Source organism: Auxenochlorella protothecoides, assembly GCF_000733215.1.
Source record: "Auxenochlorella protothecoides strain 0710 unplaced genomic scaffold scaffold40, whole genome shotgun sequence".
Lineage (NCBI taxonomy): Eukaryota > Viridiplantae > Chlorophyta > Trebouxiophyceae > Chlorellales > Chlorellaceae > Auxenochlorella > Auxenochlorella protothecoides.
This window is the reverse complement of record NW_011934210.1, coordinates 195220-210767: the sequence shown is the minus strand read 5'-3', so window position 1 is coordinate 210767 and position 15548 is coordinate 195220. Positions and strand designations below refer to the sequence as shown.

Here is a 15548-nt window from a genome sequence, read left to right as displayed (position 1 = left end):
GCTCGACACCTGGCCTAGCCCCTCCAGCGCCTGTGCAAAAAGGTAGGACAGGGATGGGAATGGGTGGGAGATCACGTCCGGATTGCAGCAAAAGTCCACAAGCAGGCCGTAAGCTTTGTGCTGCAGGTTGGCTTGTGTCCAGCAGCACCTTCGCCTACCCTTCGGACTTCTCCAAGGTCTGCAAACAGCAGAGCCCTGTCGAATCGGGCGCTCAGGTTCCCCCTGTCCCTCCGAAGAACCTGTACGGATAAGAAACTGACTTGCATCGCGGGGCGACCTTCAGATCAGGCGTGTCATACACCATGGCTGCTTTGAGCACAATGGCCTACATGCACCGGCTCGTCCTGTGCGCATACACCTCCCAGGTCCTCCAGACGTCCTCACCTGGGACAAGCAGTACACAGCCTGCCGCAAGAGTCCTTGATCACTTGACAGCGTGGCCAAACGGCGCCAAAGCTCAAGATCCTGTCGAGAGGATGATGCAGTGTGGTCGTGTGGCCCCTGCGTTGAAACCTTTGCGGATCGTGTTGTCTCAGCATGTCTGCATACATGCCAGCCCGCAATCCATAGACCTTAGGGGTAAGGTGCGCTGCGATCATGTAAAAGTCGAGACCCTTCTTGTGATTGCCGACAGACTCGTGCAGCATTCCAAGCAGATGGTAGGGATCTGGCAGGTTTGGCTCCTGGCGTATGACCTCCATCAGCTTGGCGATGGCCTCAACTGGGCGCCTGGTGAACAAGTATGGGGGGTGCGTTGCAACATTATGCTCTGTGCTGTGAAGGAGAGCGCAGCGTCTGATGCCACTCCCACCTCTACTGCCGAATCCTGGCAAATCAAGGCTGCCAACAAAGAAACCTATGAATGGACCTGGGACTCACTCATTGTTGACATATAGCATGTTTGCTTCCGCCATCAAGGCCGCAACCTCCTCTGAGATCTTGTTCCGCCGCCTGCGCGATCTGCACAAGCGCCAATGAGAGAATGGCTACCGTCAGATGTGCAGCGGTGCATCTTCTTTCAACGGGATGAGAAACGCTCTGCTGTGGAACCTCAAGACCTCCTGTATCCTCACCTGCCCTGTCCCCGACCTTTCTTCCTCACGCGCGTTTCCTTTTTTCGTCCTGCTGGATACTGGTCAGCGGCCCTGTGGCAGGAGCGCCGAGGATTCTCGCATTGTATTCGGTGTTCCGCATTGGACAGTACTGTGGTTCTCCGTACTAGGGCAAGCTTGTATTTGACACATGGCTAAGGCCAGGGCCGCACCACCCCCACCCACCATATGTCCTCGACACCAGCCCCAAATAGAGCCGTGGCTTTTGCACGACTCCTGGAAGGACCTGATCCATCCACTTCCTCATCCGCAGATGAGGACGAGGCAGGCTCTGGATCCTAAATATGGGCAATCATCGACAGAACGTCAGGGTGCTGGGGATGCTTAGTTACATTGGTAATCAATACTATGCAAGACCAGACCCGATGGACACTGGATAACCATGACATTGGCAAAATCCCCATACTTGAAGCCACCCCTTGCTCAACATGCCTGGCGGAGCCTCCTGGTCGCAGCATTCCGTCGCCCAGCTCGTGACAAGAGTTCATACGCCTGCCGGCCAGCCTGTCCAGCAGCCTCTTCCAGCCCAGCAAGCAGTGCCTCAGGGCCGAGGGCGTCCTCAAACAACGTCGACACCGCTTCATCATCATCATCTTCTCCTATGAATTTGGAAGAGTGGGAATGTCAGCGTGCCCCTGGGCTTCAGTACCAGTAGACTCACTCCCTCATGCAGCAACATTGCACACCTGTTGTGAGCCCTCTGAGATAATCTTCTTCGTCCCGCTGCACTGCTGTTGCATAGTCTTCAACATCCATGGCTTCTCTCGCAGACGTCTCATTCTCCGAATCTTCCTCCTCCAGAAGCGGTACATATTCATCATCGTCATCTGCCATGTCCAGGAAAGCACAGAGGGGCCGGGAAGCCCTCTTCCAGTTCAGGCGTCGTAGAGCAGCATGCTCTCAGAGCAATAAAACAGTCATCAACATATTGGCAACCTCCCCGAATATTCAGCAGGTACGACAGCTTTACTCGTCGGGGCAATATTTCGGATCCGCGCGCCCTGCCCTGCCAGGAGCTATGCCAGCATCGGATCTCTCCCGGAGGAGGGAGGGGTTTGTCGCAAAGGGACCTTGGCACAACGCGTCGAGGATCCTTGGGTGTCGCTTTTTAATCATTGATACAACGACAATAATATCATCCTTTCGGCTCGCAGCAACCACAATTTCAAGCTAGGAGGTGGAGGCCTACGACTGTCGCACACAGCAGTCTCAATGGCAAGCGAGCCTGAGAATGGCCGGGACATCATCAAGGCCGAGGAACTGCCGCGTCCATTAGAGATCCTGAAATACAGAGATCCCCAGAACGCAAGCAACGCGGAGACCAAATTTTATGTACTGGGAACAGCTCACGTGAGCATGCAATCCTGCCGCGATGCAGCAGACCTGATTGCAAGGGTGCGCCCAGATTTCGTGCTTTTGGAGCTTTGCAACGAGCGCATCTCCATCCTCTCCCTGGACAAGTTTGAGGTAGGGCTATGGGGAGCTTTAAGACATGCAGTTCAGAGCCTGGGTGGTTTGATAATCTCTAGGTGCACCACCGCTGCCATGCAAGGCAGCGAGGACAGTTGGTGGAGATGCGAGTACTATCCTCCCAAACCCACAGGAACCAAATTTCGGGGCAGCCGTTGCTGCGATACGGTCAGGAAAGAGCACGCCCTTCCAGGCCCTGTACTCCTGGTTGCTAGCCAAAGTGGCAACCAACCTTGAGATCAAGCCTGGGGAGGAGTTTAGGGTGGCGCTGCGATCAGCACAGCAAGTTGGGGCCAAGGTAGGCATCCAGCCGGAGGCCAGGGTTCGAACTCACACGCCCATGAAACTGTGCCCAGGCCTGACTTTTTGGACTGCATCCTCTCCCCAATCCCCTCACACATCTCACCAGGTGGTGCTAGGCGATCGACTTGTTTCTGTGACCCTTGCACGCGTGTGGGGGGGCCTTTCCATCTGGGAGAAGCTGTCGCTGGTCAAGAACCTGACGTGGACTGGATTCAGCATGCTGGATGCCGAGGCTCTCACCAAAGAGATAGAATCCATGAAGGTGAAAAGGAGTGGCGCAAGGGAAGGCGGCAGAAGGGGGGGCGGCGCCAGGAGTGGGGGCGGCAGCGTTCAGTGCCCTGACGGGGCTCTGGCCCTCGGCCGCGACAGGCCATGGTCTACTCGGATGTATGGCATGTGCCATTCAGCTGGCATGCCACTTCCACATACCCTGCAGGAGGCCGACGTCCTGACAGAGGCAATCCTGGAGTTTGGGAAGGAGTACCCAGGAATGATTGGGCCGCTCCTGACCGAGCGCAACCTCTACATGGTGTACATGATGCGAAAGCTCGCGGCACATGCGTCTTCTGTGGTGGCGGTGGTAGGAGCAGGACATTTGCAAGGCATCCGGTGAGGTGCAGCGTGAGGAGGCATGCTGGCCTGGGTATTTAGTTTACTTTGTGAGAGGCTGGTGCCGGTGTCGGAGTTAGGAGGGCAGCCTCGAAGCAAATCTCGGATTCTTATGGTCAGCATTTGATGAGGGACGGACGTGAAAACTCTGCAAGCCCGCGTTCGTGTGTTTTGTGGGTGCAAGCCTCTGCCAACATGGTTTCTGGGTAACTTTTGAACTGCTTGATCTGTTTCAACAACATGCCGGCTCCACCCCCCCCTTACCAGCGAGAACTGGGAATCGGCTATCGACATCGAGGCGCTGATGGAGCTTCCCCCCGACCGCCCGTTACGCCGGCGGCTCATCAAGCTGGGAGCTTTGGCTGGGAGCGTCCTGGCCGTGACCCTTGTTGTGCGATTCGTCCTGAAAAGGCGTGCTTGAACGGCCAAGGGTCTGTACCATGATACAGGAATGCTGCAGCATGAGGACAGGGATTGCAGATGAGCTCCATCGCACACTGCGACAGAGCTTGGAGGGCGAACGAGATACAGCGCGCTGGGTAAACTACATGGGAAGAGCAGGCACAAGAGCAATGGAGCTTGAAGGAATAAGCTACCATCCAAGACCCAACATCATGCGTGGGTTATACTACAAGCTGGCAAAGACTTGGGCCAAACTTCCTAGAAAGCAAGGCGCATGGACACTGCTGTATGAGATCGAGGGCTTGTAGGCTTGTGCCCTCGCCCCGTTCTTGACGGCACCACGGCCTGCTCGCCCTTATCCCAGGCTGCAACTCTTTGACCGTAGTCGAGATCGTCCAGAGCCGGGTCGGCCAGCAAGCGATCTAGGGCGGAAGGACTTTCCTGGGGGCGTGGGGGATTGCGGCTCGCCTGGCCTGGCAAGCAAGCGATGACGTCTCTCAGAGAGGAGGGGTTTGGGGCCGAGACGGCGCTTGAGGCATCCAACATCCAGCTGCTGAAGCTAGGAGTGGGTCCCAGGGGACAAGGGGCGGTCTTGATGGGAGGTGTGGGCAGGAGGGAGGGTGGGGTGCGCATGGTGTGTTGACACACGCCCTGCTTGGTGGAAGGTGGGCTCATGAAGTCATCAGTCTCAGCAGGACGGAGAGGGGCGCGCGCAAAGGGGCTGAGAGGCATCTCCGGGATGGGCACCACGCGCTTGGGGCTGGGGGCGCTGTGGGAGGGGCCTTCATCGATGGTGGTCATCGAGTCCTTGGGATGAGGCAGGTGGCTGGTCAAGCCGTAGTCCATGGTGGGTCTGCGAGCCGAAGGAAAGGGTCTGATCGATCAGCGGTTTGAAGTCTCACGAATGCACCATTGCATGATGTCCATGTCGGATGCAGCGCACCCACATTTTTTCTCGCTTGGGTGCGCGCTCGCCGTCCTTGGACCGATGGGGGCAGCACTGCGCCCCGGGAATGACGCCTCGCTTCATGGCAGCGATGTCGAGGTAATGGTGCAGGAAACTGCGTTGGGACTGGTTTGAGCAGATCAGACTCGGTCAGCAGCAAACGGACAATTGACTGAGCGGGAGGGTTTTGAATCGCGTTTGCTATTCAGAGCATGCACCGCATGCCCCGACGGAACTGTATGATTTCCCCAGCTTGAACCCACAGTGGCCCCGACTCTGCACTTTGTGATGACTGGGTGGCAAGAAAGTCCGGGGGAATGAGCTGAATCATCTCCTTGCACATGTACAGGACAATCGCCTCGCTCACCAGGGCCCGCATCCTCCGAAGGCTGATGGAGCGTCTGATTGTCTGTAGGCAGAGGTGCTGTCCGACCACCGCTCTGCAAACATCTGCACTTCCCTAACCGGCGATGTTGATGGCCGCGAGGGCTCCCTTGCCAGAGTGAGTAGAATCTTTCAAGCCCCTGATGACCTGCACACTCTCACACCCATTCCATTACACAATAGTGTGTGTCCTGTGTGAACTGCCTGGCCTAAGGTTTGTCCCATCCACCTTGCCAGGCATGGGGCCAAGCTGGAGGCGCTCATGCGCAGGAGTGCGGCCATGGAGGAGGCCGTAAAAGCAGCTGCTACCCATCGTCGCTGGGTTGTCAAGCAGGAGGAGAATTCGGCCCTGTTGGAGGCCGGGGTGCCCTCCTCAGAGGGCACTTGCCGACCCACTCCCCCAACTGGAAGTATCCCTGCGCCGCGGAGCCGGCCTCGGTCAGGCTGCTCCGGCGACTGTCAGGCAAGTACTCTTTGCCGTCCCCCCCCTTGGGGGACCCGGGCCCGGCAGGGAGGCGATCCCCCCGAGCTACGCCGCCGCAGTGCAGCATGCCACGTCGCTTCTCGGCCTTCAGCTCCACCTGGATGGGCTGGGGGAAGATAGGCCTGCACTTCTGGCCTCGGCTGCGAGCTGGGCAACGATGATGGGCGGAGTGGGGCCTGGTAGTCAGGGGTAAGTATTGGACTGTGGCTGGTTGATCTGGGCTCTGGCTGCTGTCATGCAGAACCCTCCCCTCCCTTCCCACCCTGACGCTCAGTTTTTCATTCCCCCCCTTTCCAATTGATACTTGCGCAGCCTGATCACGAGTCAGGCCGATGCAGAGGCTCTGGTGAGGCAAGTGCTCGGCGCCCCCAGCGCTGCCGTGAGAGGCGCTGCCTGCGCCATGCTCACGGGCGACACATCGAATGGAATTCATGCAGACTCAGCCTACCGTACGTGCTGCCCTCTGTCCGATGCTCCAGATCCATCAGCATCCAGGCCACCAGCCTTCCAGCTGCCGTCCTTGCAAGAGCTGATGGTCGCGCTCGAGGCCACAGGCTACCATTTCGATCGCAAGATGGGGGCAAGCTCAGATGGTCCCACAGCCCGCCAGTCCGACGATAGTGGCGAGGATTCGCCCTCGGAGCTGCAGGTCTACACAGTGAAGCTGCTGCTGCGCCTGGCCGGCCATGTAGCTCAACAACGCTCTATGAGACAGCGGCAGGACAACGGCGCTGTGCCAGCCGGGGACCTGGTTACCTGGATACAGGCCTGTTGTGCCCTCCTCGTGGATGCGGCGGCACCGGCATTGGGCGGCGCAATCAACGCCGCGCTGCCCCTCTTCCTCGAGGCCTTCAGCGAGGCGGAGTGGGCTGAACATGTGGGAGCATCACTGCGCGGCCTGGCCGGAAGGCTGGTCCGTCGTGCCCCTAGTCCTCAGGCGTGTCTGGACGTGCTGAGGCTGCTGCCATTCACGCCACGGGGGCAGAGGCTGCGGCTGCACGTGGGAGGGGCCCTGCTGGGATCCCTCGTCCCTGGACATGCTGCAGCGGCGCCTGTGACAGCAACCTCCACTGCAAGCTCTGTGGTCTGCCTGCAACCCTGGTGAGGGCATGCGTGGGGATGCAGGGGCGGCTGGTGGGCAATGGTGGAGGTCCAGGGGAAATGTCATGCCATGCAGCCACCTGTGTGGGTCGGATCCCTAACACGGTGTAAGGGATGGTCTTGCAGGGAGCCACCCTGGAGGTTCACTTGCCATGCTCCCGCGCTCCCCTTGCCAACAGGTTTGCATCCCCACGGCAGCTGGTCGGACAAGCCACAAGCGGAGATGCCATTCCACAGGGCCCCAACGAGTATGGCATGCACACCCTCGAGCTCCTGCTCGCCACCTGCGACCTTCTCCTCTGGCCCGATCTCATCAGGGGCGACCTGCCCGGCCAGGCTCTTTCCCGGTGGCTGAACTTCTTGATCGGCATCCAGCGCAGCATTCGAGCCATGGTCCCCGAGGATCAGGCGGTGAAGGTCCTTGCCACCCACCTGGAGCTCGAGTATCGCGCCCATAGTGGAGCGATCGGCTAAATTTGCCCTTTTGGGCCATCCTACTGATGTGAGAACATGCAAGAAGGCACTTGACCCTCCCTTCTGGGCATGATCGGTATCTACATCTGGTGTTGCAGGTAGTGCAGGATGATGCAACTAATTTGGAGCAAGGTGAATGGGAGAGTCAGCGAGGTCAAACACCAATGACAGAAGGAATTCATCGCAGGGAATGTCAACGGGTACATGATGCTTTGCAGGTTTGAGGGCTCCGTCGCCCAAGCTGGGGGTCAGGGACGCCAGACAATGACAGTGTGAAGGGGTAGCCTCAACGATGGCGGATTGCGCGGTTCCTCACTTCTCTCTTCTTGTGCTGCTGTTCATGATCACAGATGGCCAATGCCAATCTCCGCGCCTCGACCCAATGTACTTTTTCTACTGAAAATTCGTTTGACGGCTTGCCTAACCTCCTGCAAGAGTGGCAGCAAGGCGTGGGGTCGTACACTCCTGTTCCTCATCCCCATCCGGAAATCACGGCCCCTGGTGAGACGGGTGGATGTGCGCATCCTGAGTTGAGCTCAGAAGCTCTCAGGTGAGCCAGAGGTGAAGCCCCTCCATCGACCCACCTGAACCATGCTAGACTTGGCGTCCGGGATGCCTTGACCCTGCTCCTCGGGCGGCGGTTTGGCCATCGTCCAGGAAAGTACACGCCGTGTGGGGCCCGCGACGATGTTCTGGGGGCCTGCCACACCCTGATGAGCAGCGCTGCCCTGTGGGCCGGAAGGGGCAAACACCCGCCCCGGGCTGAGTGAAACATGCAAGCCGCAACTCAAGTGAACTCCATCCTGGATGACTGGGCACACACCCCTGCCCATGCACCTTGTCATGCCCCCCTTTCCTCCCAACGGCCTGCCTTGCTGCTCACGGTGCTGCTGGCGCGACTCCAGGACTTCAGCCGGCCCAAGCGCACACTGGGCCCCGGCGAGCTGCTTCCCCCGAGGCTGCTTTCGAAGGCTGGGGCCGCACCCTGCTCGGTCGTGTGAGATGGCTTGGGTGATCACAGCAGGCATGCGGAACAGCAGGGCCGGGCAGGAGGGACGCTGCGAGCCTTCTGCCAGGGAGATGGGCTCACAAAGGTACCACCCAACGAAGGACGAATCGCGCACCTCGGACACCGAGTCGGCTGGTGCGCCATTGCTGGTGGGAGACATAGCCACCCCTGTGTAGGAGTGGGGACAGGCATGGTGGATATACAACTGATCTCTTGACGCCTGAGGCACATCGCGCACTTCTGACCTCCCGCCATGCAACCAGCGGTAGCGCTGCACTGGCATGACGCGACGACACTGCCAGCACCTGGAGTGAAGGCTTGGAGAGAGAAGGATGGGGACTGCGTAGCTGCTGTGCTGAGCTTGACCTTATTTCTGTACAGGGCTAGGAAGGAGTGCTGGAGGAGCTCCTCAGCGGAGGGTCGATCCGCCGGGTCATAGGCCAGCATGCTCCGGATCAGATCTTGGCACTGTGGGAGGGAGGCCGCGCGAATGCAGGCTCTGATGAGAAACGGATGGAGGACGGCGGGGAAGCGCGCAAAGGCAACTTGCTGCCATTCAGGCCTGTCCCACCCTTGGCAGACATCCCCTTGCCCAGTCTCTATACAGTTGGTGTGCGCAGAAAGATCTGCAGCAATGCCAGCATTCTTCACCTGGGCGGAGACATGCGGACCAAAACCTGACATTCTGTATTCAGTGATGTTGGTCTTGATCTCCAGCTTGTCCTTGCCTTCAAAAGGCAGACGACCTGCTTGAGTGGGGATCATGAGCACCTGGCACACTTGGGCTGAGAATGAAGCCTGCTGCTGGACAGCGTGTGAGCCTTGGAGTGGAGGCAATAATGCGACATGCCTGCCAACCTGCAGCCCGCCCACTCACCAGTGACGAGCTCAAAGAATGTGACGCCCAGTGCCCAGATGTCGACCTTCTCTGTGTTTGGTGGGATCTCACTCGCCCGGACTTGGCCGCTCACCACGGCATCCACGGGCGGCAGAGCGATCACCTGACATCAGGGCACAGGGGTCGAGGGACGCGTCAGGCATTGCTGTGGATTGTAACCCTTGGGAAGGGACGTCGTTGACACAGCACATGTCCACAGCAGCCAGCTTGCGCACCTCCGGAGCCATGTACTCTACGGTGCCAACTGGGGATATGGCTGCCTCCTGTCGGGTGCACATCGTCAACCTGCATTGGCAGATGAATCACCTGATGCTCTGGCTCAAATCTTAGGGCAATAAACTGATCCAGCAGATGTACCAGCCACTTCATCCAGTGACTGAATCTGTCCTGAAATGAGCCCACCGTCCGGACCCGAAGCTTCTCAATACACTCACCCAAAATCCCCAAGCTTGACACGGCCGCTATTGTCCAAAAATATGTTCTCAAGCTTTATGTCCCTGGTGCGAATGAGCAGGACTTGGCTTGGCTATTATGTCTTGCACCCTTCGTTCAGCTTGCTTTGACTCCCCTCAAGCAGTCCCGCTCTGGCGTCTGTCCTCACAGTACCTGTGAATGATGCTTGCGGCATGCAAGCACCTGAGGGTGACGAGGCAGGGGATGGCCACCATGGTCGCCACACGCCTCTCGCTGATGGCCTTTTTCTCCCGCAGCAGCTTCTCAAGGAGGTCCCCCCCTGCAGTGCAGTGCAGTGCAGTGCAGAGAGAATTCCTTACACGGTGGGTCCCGGGCATCTGAAAGGGCGTCGATCTGATGTCGATGCCGCAGGCGCACCTGAGCAGTACTCCATGACGATGAAGTAGCGTGACTCGTCCTCAAAGGCTCCATATAATTCCACGACGTTGGGGTACCTGCGTCTCATATCGAGGAAAGGACCTGCACATCAGTGCAACATGCATGCATCACCGTCCTCCCCCATGCAGTCGCACTCGTGCAGCGCCGTGGTTAGAGGCTGTCGCTTGCTTTCGCATGCCAGCACCCATGTCACCTGTGCCGCATAAAGTATAGCATCATGGCCACTTCTCGCTTGATGGCTCTAACTTTCGTAGAGGCCAGGCGGGACTTGTCGTAGATCTTGACGGCCACAATCTTGTTTCCCAGGGGCAGACACACTGCGCTGTAGATCACTGTGTCCCTGCATGGAGCACATGGGTTACAGGGTCGGTTGGGCACGAAAGCGTCGATGCCCCGAGCTCCAGTCTCTCAAGTGAGGTACCCCCTCACTTACTTGCCCTTCCCAACCTCCTTCAGAGATTGGAAATCGTTTTGGATGCTCCATGGGCAGCTCTCGAAGAAGTTGGGCGGAAACACGGGTGAATCCTGTTCGCTCATGGCTCTGTCGTCGGACGCCTCAATCCCTCGAGCAAGACCCTAGACAGCTCGCTGGAGCCAGTGAGCATACATTAATTATACAATGGGCACGCCTCGAGCATCCCTCGAGGGTTCAGGAGGGAAGTGCGGGGGATTCCTCGAGGGTGCCTCCGGTGCCCGGAGCCCGAGGGCACACTTCGACAACGTACTGCGGCTGACGACCGGAACGTGTAGTTTTGATCACAAAGTATCGGCTTGGAGGTCATTGAGGGTTTTCGAGGCCATCATGTGGCTGCGCCAAGAGCGGAACTGTGTGGCACTGTCCCAGACTTCCCGCCGCAACTGATCATTTTACCGGACTCTCAACAGACAGCGACATGACTCCGACCAGGCGCTGGTCATCCAACATCAGCAGCCCTGGTTCAATAATGGATTGAAGAGGGTTATAATGCATTAAAAAACGCATAACAGCCGATGAAGCCATTCTTACTCTCGCACCCGGAGTTCTAGTGTCGATGGGTTGCAAGGGTCATCTCCCGACCCGAGCTGGCGAGCTTCCCCTTGCCGTGCTCTAGCCTGCACTTCCCGCAAGAGTTACTCCCGGAGGAAGATGCGCTCCTTCGTAAGCTGTTTGGAGACCTGTCACGCGCAGTACTAGCAGCACTTGCTGAAGGCCAAGCTGCTCACTTGAATGAGTAGGAAGGTTTTCCATGGCTGCCACCATGCCTGCACCGATCTAAGAAGCAGCATATACTCTTCATGAAACCACAACTCACCTTGACTTCCATGGCTCGTCTTTGTTCCCTCAGTCTTGCTACCGATTATTCTAAAAGCCTGGCCCAGCGAGGTGTGCTGACCCTGAGCTTGGCTGCTGCTTCCACCCCCTCGACAATGTTTTCTAGCTTCAGAGTGACCAATCTCAGCAGTTGATGGGGAATCTTGAAGGGGCGAGTTCACACGTGTGTGCATCAAGGTCTTGGATGCCAGGATGCACGGCCTTACCCCTTTGGCGGACGAACTCTGTAGATGACCAAATGGCACAAGCATGCCTCGTCCCAACTGCTGGCCCCTCTCCCGGAGGCTCTTTGGGTGCAATACCCCAGAACTGTTGCCTGTGTGTGAGGCCGACCCAGCAGCACTGGCCACAGGCTCCCCTCCCCACTGGCTTCTTTGCGGTATGTACAGCTTGCAGCCTCAATGATATGAATGGCCCCAGTGCTCGGACCAACCTCAGGCAGTGCTGGTCTCGGTCTGGTCAAAGGTAGCCAGGGTGACGGCCTCATACGGCTTCTCCAAGCAGCTCTTCCAGATAGGCTCCAGCCTGGTCTCGGCCTGGCAGATCCCCGCGCAGGTGACCTCGGAGAACACCAGACACCGCTTCTCTGGCGTGGTCTGCTCCCGGCACTGTGCGGCGCTGCTGCAGCACAGCAGCAGGTCGTGCACCAGCTCAACCTCCAGGCCCAGCATCCAGGCCCCCACCGACACGTCCTCGTTCGCATAGCGGTGCAGGATGTGCGCGTTCCTGGCTATGTACTGCGCCACGGGCCGGGACAGCCCATATGCTTGACCTGCGCAAGGGGGGGTGAGGGAGGGAGTGATGTAGTTTTCACCCTGGGTTGAGAGGTTGAGAGGTGTTGAGGTCTAGGATGCCAAATATGGGCAGCTGAGATTTGGGCAGGGCAGAAATCCAGAGCTGCTCAAGCACCCTAGATGCAAGTGGTCGATGGAGTACTACAGAGCACACCAAACGCCGGGTTTGCCTAGCCTTGCAGGCCAGCAGCCGGCCGCAAACCTACCTGTGGCGTGCCGCATGTAGTTGATGCCGTGGGGTCCCAGGGCGTCTCCAAACCGCCAGTGTTCCGGCTCATACCACTTCCACTTGCTGTCTGTCAGCACCTGACCAGACTTCATGCATCCCTGCCGCAGCAGAAGGGCCAGGGCGCAAGAGGTGGTGGGAGACAGGGGCAAGTGGGCAGTCGGCTGCCGTCTGCGGCACTGCCCAAGCAGCTCATCCTTCCACATCCGGCTACCCTAGACAGCACTCGAACCAAAAATTTCGCCTAACCTTCACACAAACCTCCAACCCAGGCTCCCACCCTCGGCAGGACTCCCAGCCCTCACCAGGTAGAGGTTCTTCTTCATCCTGCGGGCCGTCAGGTAGTCAGATAAGGCCTCCAGGTTCAGCGCCACGTCATCGTCGACCTTGAAATAAAAATCGGCGTCCCAAAGCGATAGCATCGTGGTGAACAGGTGCTGCGTCTTCAGCGAGAGGTCTGGGGGCAGGAGGGAGGAGGGGTGTTGGGTGTCAGACAGTCACCCTTGTACTTGCACGTGGGGCTAAGCATGCCCAGGGGAGGTGCAGATGAGCCCCGTCGCGCGGGGACGGAGGGACTCTGCTCCTTCTACCTACCACCCAGCAGGCCCAGCGCCGAAAGCCCCTCGCCCAGCCCCGCGCTCCTCACCGCCGTAGGTGTCGATGACTTCGGGCATCTCCACCACGTCGCCAAACTCGCGGGCCTCGGTGCGCATCGCCTCGGCCAGCGGGTCGTTGGCCTGGACGGAGGTGCCCACCACGAAGCGGACCATCACGCCCCTGGCCTCCCAGGCGGCCAGCTCAGTACCCTTGGGGAACCAGGTGCGGCGCAGGATGTCCCGACGATCCCGCGATCCCAGCCCCTGAGAGATGGTGGGGGAGAGGGGTGGGACGTGCTGCGGCGTGCTGTGTGCCTGGCACTCATTATACGACCAGGGACGGCAGGTGAGGATATTGGCATCCAGAGGGGCCAGGGTGGGAGCTTCTTGAAGGGTGTGGGCACAGGCTGCCATGCATTGCGCAGGGTCCCTCAGGCTCGCCTCCACACTCGTACAGGCCCAAGCAGGGCCCCTCTTGCACCCACATGGGCTAGAATGAGGCTCAGACAATCCTGATGTCCTCCTTTCTTAATGCTTTCCTACCCCATCCCCACTTGACACCCCTACTCCCGCCCGCCAACAGCAGCAAGCCACACCGACCGTGTTGACGGCGATGACGACTAGGTTGGTAGCATTGCCCGGCTTCTCCACCGCCGACGCCACCCCTTCGGGGCCCTTGCCGCGCGGCCTGTCCTGCCAGGGGCCCATCTCGGCGCGCTCCGCCCAGAGCGCCGCCAGCTGCGCATTTCGCTGCAGGATGATGGCATCCTTCCTGGCCAGCGCGGCCTTGGCATCCGGGTGCGCCGTGCTCTCCTCAAACAGCATGGGGCTGGCGTTGGCCTCCTGCCAAGTGGAGTTGTCTAGCGACGCCAGCACACGCAGCTGCGGTGGGAGGGAGGTGAGAGAGCGGCATGGGATGGGGAGGGGCAGGCTGCCGCGCATGGGCCCCTATGCAGAGCAGGATGCCTGGGTGACCTGCATACCTCGTGCACGCCGGTGGGCAGGCGTGGGAGCGCTATGGAAAAGCCGTTGGAGAAGTGCTTGGTCCCGGGACTCAGCCCACACAGCCCAAGCACAGCGGCATGGACGGGCGCTGCTTGGCCTGCCCCCCCTTGAGCAGCCAGGATGCCGTTGACATACGCCGCCACCTGCATGACGGGGGGTCTCCTGCTTTAATTTTGCACACCATGACACATGGACTGTGGTGCAGCCTGTTCCTGCATGCATGGTCATCTCAACAGAGCCAGGGCGCACATCCTGGGCACCCTCAATCCCTGGCTCTCTCCGGGGATTGCATCCCACCTGAATAGATGCAGAGGGGCTGTTACGCAAACATGCCCAGCCGTGAACTCTGCCCTCCTCCACTTCATTCAGCTGAACATGGAACTGGGGCTGGTTTGGGGCCAGATGCACATTCTCCAGTCTGGGTCCCGTCAATGGGGGTGCATCCCCTGAGTCTGCCCGTACACTCCAGTGCAATATCTGCTGCGTCTCCCGGGGTTGTACATCTTGTGATTCGGCATGAGGCTGAAGAAGTGAGTGCCCGCCGTGTGCCTCACTCAGTCTCTCTCTCTGCATCGGTGAAGGGGAATGTGTGTGCCGAGCTTCGGCAATCAGCTTCCGATGGAGGTTGGCCCTGGCACACGACATGTGACATTCCGCACACAAACTGGAGTCGTTACACTCACCAGATGCCTGATTTCGAAGGTGTCGGACCACAGCCTGCAGGCCGAGGAGGTTGGTGGTTCAGTGGCCAGATTCGGGCCGCATGGACGAGCCATGGATGAAAACGAGTCTCTCGCACCTTCGACAGAGGATAACAGTAGCCATCAACGCAGCAAATGTAATTGCAGGGTGTCGATTAGCGTTCCCTGCCAGGCTTTGCCCTCCCCGACTGGGGAGTGTGTTCCTCATGCCCCTCACCCCCCCCCCGGGGCGTCTTGCACTAGATCGTCGTGAGGTGGACTTCCATTTTGTTTGAAACGTATTTTCCGTTACTCGCTGAAATCGACCCATTCTCAGAGCTGCTACCGATGATATTACTTGCGCGATGGGACGTGCGCGCGCGAGCTCCTTGCCCTACTCCGTAACAGGTTGGCGCCAAACTTCACTGTACATCGACCAGCACAGCACACTGGGGTGCCGAGCTCGCACACGCTGCACTTCACTCCCATGTTTCCTGCTATCGTGGAGCCTGGGGATCCGCGGCGACGGGGCCTGGGCGCTCGCCCTGCGACGGCGGCGCAGGCGCCGGCGATTGGAGTCCCCGCTCGCGCAGCTCAGCCGCCGCAGCCAGCTGCTCCCGCAGCGCCGCATGCTGGGCTGCTCCAGCCGGCCGCACGGGCGCTAGCTGCACAGGCGCCTGCTGCGCGGGCTGCGGCTGCGCGGGCGCCGGTCGTGCGGGCGCCGGTTGTGCGGGCGCCGGCTGCACTGGCACTCCAGCCGGCGCATCCGCCCGCGGCCGGGCCGGGCCGGGGCCCCACCCCGTCCCCGTCCCCGCCGCGGGGACGGCGCGGACGCGCAGCGCCGCCCTGCGCCAGAGGACCAGGCCGAGCATGGCCCCCAGGCCCCCGATG

The 15548-nt window shown here is 59.5% G+C and overlaps 5 protein-coding genes across 5 annotated transcripts in view; 2 read left to right on the top strand and 3 right to left on the bottom strand.

The window, feature by feature from the left end:
- Positions 1 to 2468: 2468 nt before the first annotated feature.
- On the top strand, positions 2469 to 3915 carry F751_3793 (TraB domain-containing protein; the record flags this gene model as incomplete). The annotated part of the gene is made up of 5 exons (XM_011399367.1): positions 2469 to 2579; positions 2716 to 2880; positions 2992 to 3147; positions 3322 to 3494; positions 3762 to 3915. 5 exons carry the CDS (start codon positions 2469 to 2471, stop codon positions 3913 to 3915), a joined length of 759 nt encoding a protein of 252 aa, XP_011397669.1.
- Positions 3916 to 6284: 2369 nt separating this feature from the next.
- On the top strand, positions 6285 to 7285 carry F751_3792 (hypothetical protein; the record flags this gene model as incomplete). The annotated part of the gene is made up of 2 exons (XM_011399366.1): positions 6285 to 6587; positions 7049 to 7285. 2 exons carry the CDS (start codon positions 6285 to 6287, stop codon positions 7283 to 7285), a joined length of 540 nt encoding a protein of 179 aa, XP_011397668.1.
- An 841-nt stretch (positions 7286 to 8126) lies between these two features.
- On the bottom strand, positions 8127 to 10581 carry F751_3791 (Ribosomal protein S6 kinase alpha-3; the record flags this gene model as incomplete). The annotated part of the gene is made up of 8 exons (XM_011399365.1): positions 8127 to 8270; positions 8661 to 8762; positions 8946 to 9040; positions 9172 to 9295; positions 9408 to 9436; positions 10024 to 10100; positions 10238 to 10384; positions 10478 to 10581. 8 exons carry the CDS (start codon positions 10579 to 10581, stop codon positions 8127 to 8129), a joined length of 822 nt encoding a protein of 273 aa, XP_011397667.1.
- Positions 10582 to 11790: 1209 nt separating this feature from the next.
- F751_3790 (putative beta-1,3-galactosyltransferase 2) lies at positions 11791 to 14126 on the bottom strand (the record flags this gene model as incomplete). Its single annotated transcript, XM_011399364.1, has 6 exons — positions 11791 to 12128; positions 12357 to 12477; positions 12682 to 12833; positions 13023 to 13236; positions 13573 to 13854; positions 13956 to 14126. 6 exons carry the CDS (start codon positions 14124 to 14126, stop codon positions 11791 to 11793), a joined length of 1278 nt encoding a protein of 425 aa, XP_011397666.1.
- A 1192-nt stretch (positions 14127 to 15318) lies between these two features.
- Positions 15319 to 15548, bottom strand: part of F751_3789 (Sel-1-like protein 1) — a gene marked incomplete at both ends in the record, with an annotated part of 4198 nt that continues 3968 nt past the window's right edge. Inside the window, one exon of the mRNA XM_011399363.1 lies at positions 15319 to 15334. Coding sequence (XP_011397665.1) covers positions 15319 to 15334 — 16 coding nt within the window. The remainder of the gene's footprint in view (positions 15335 to 15548) is intronic.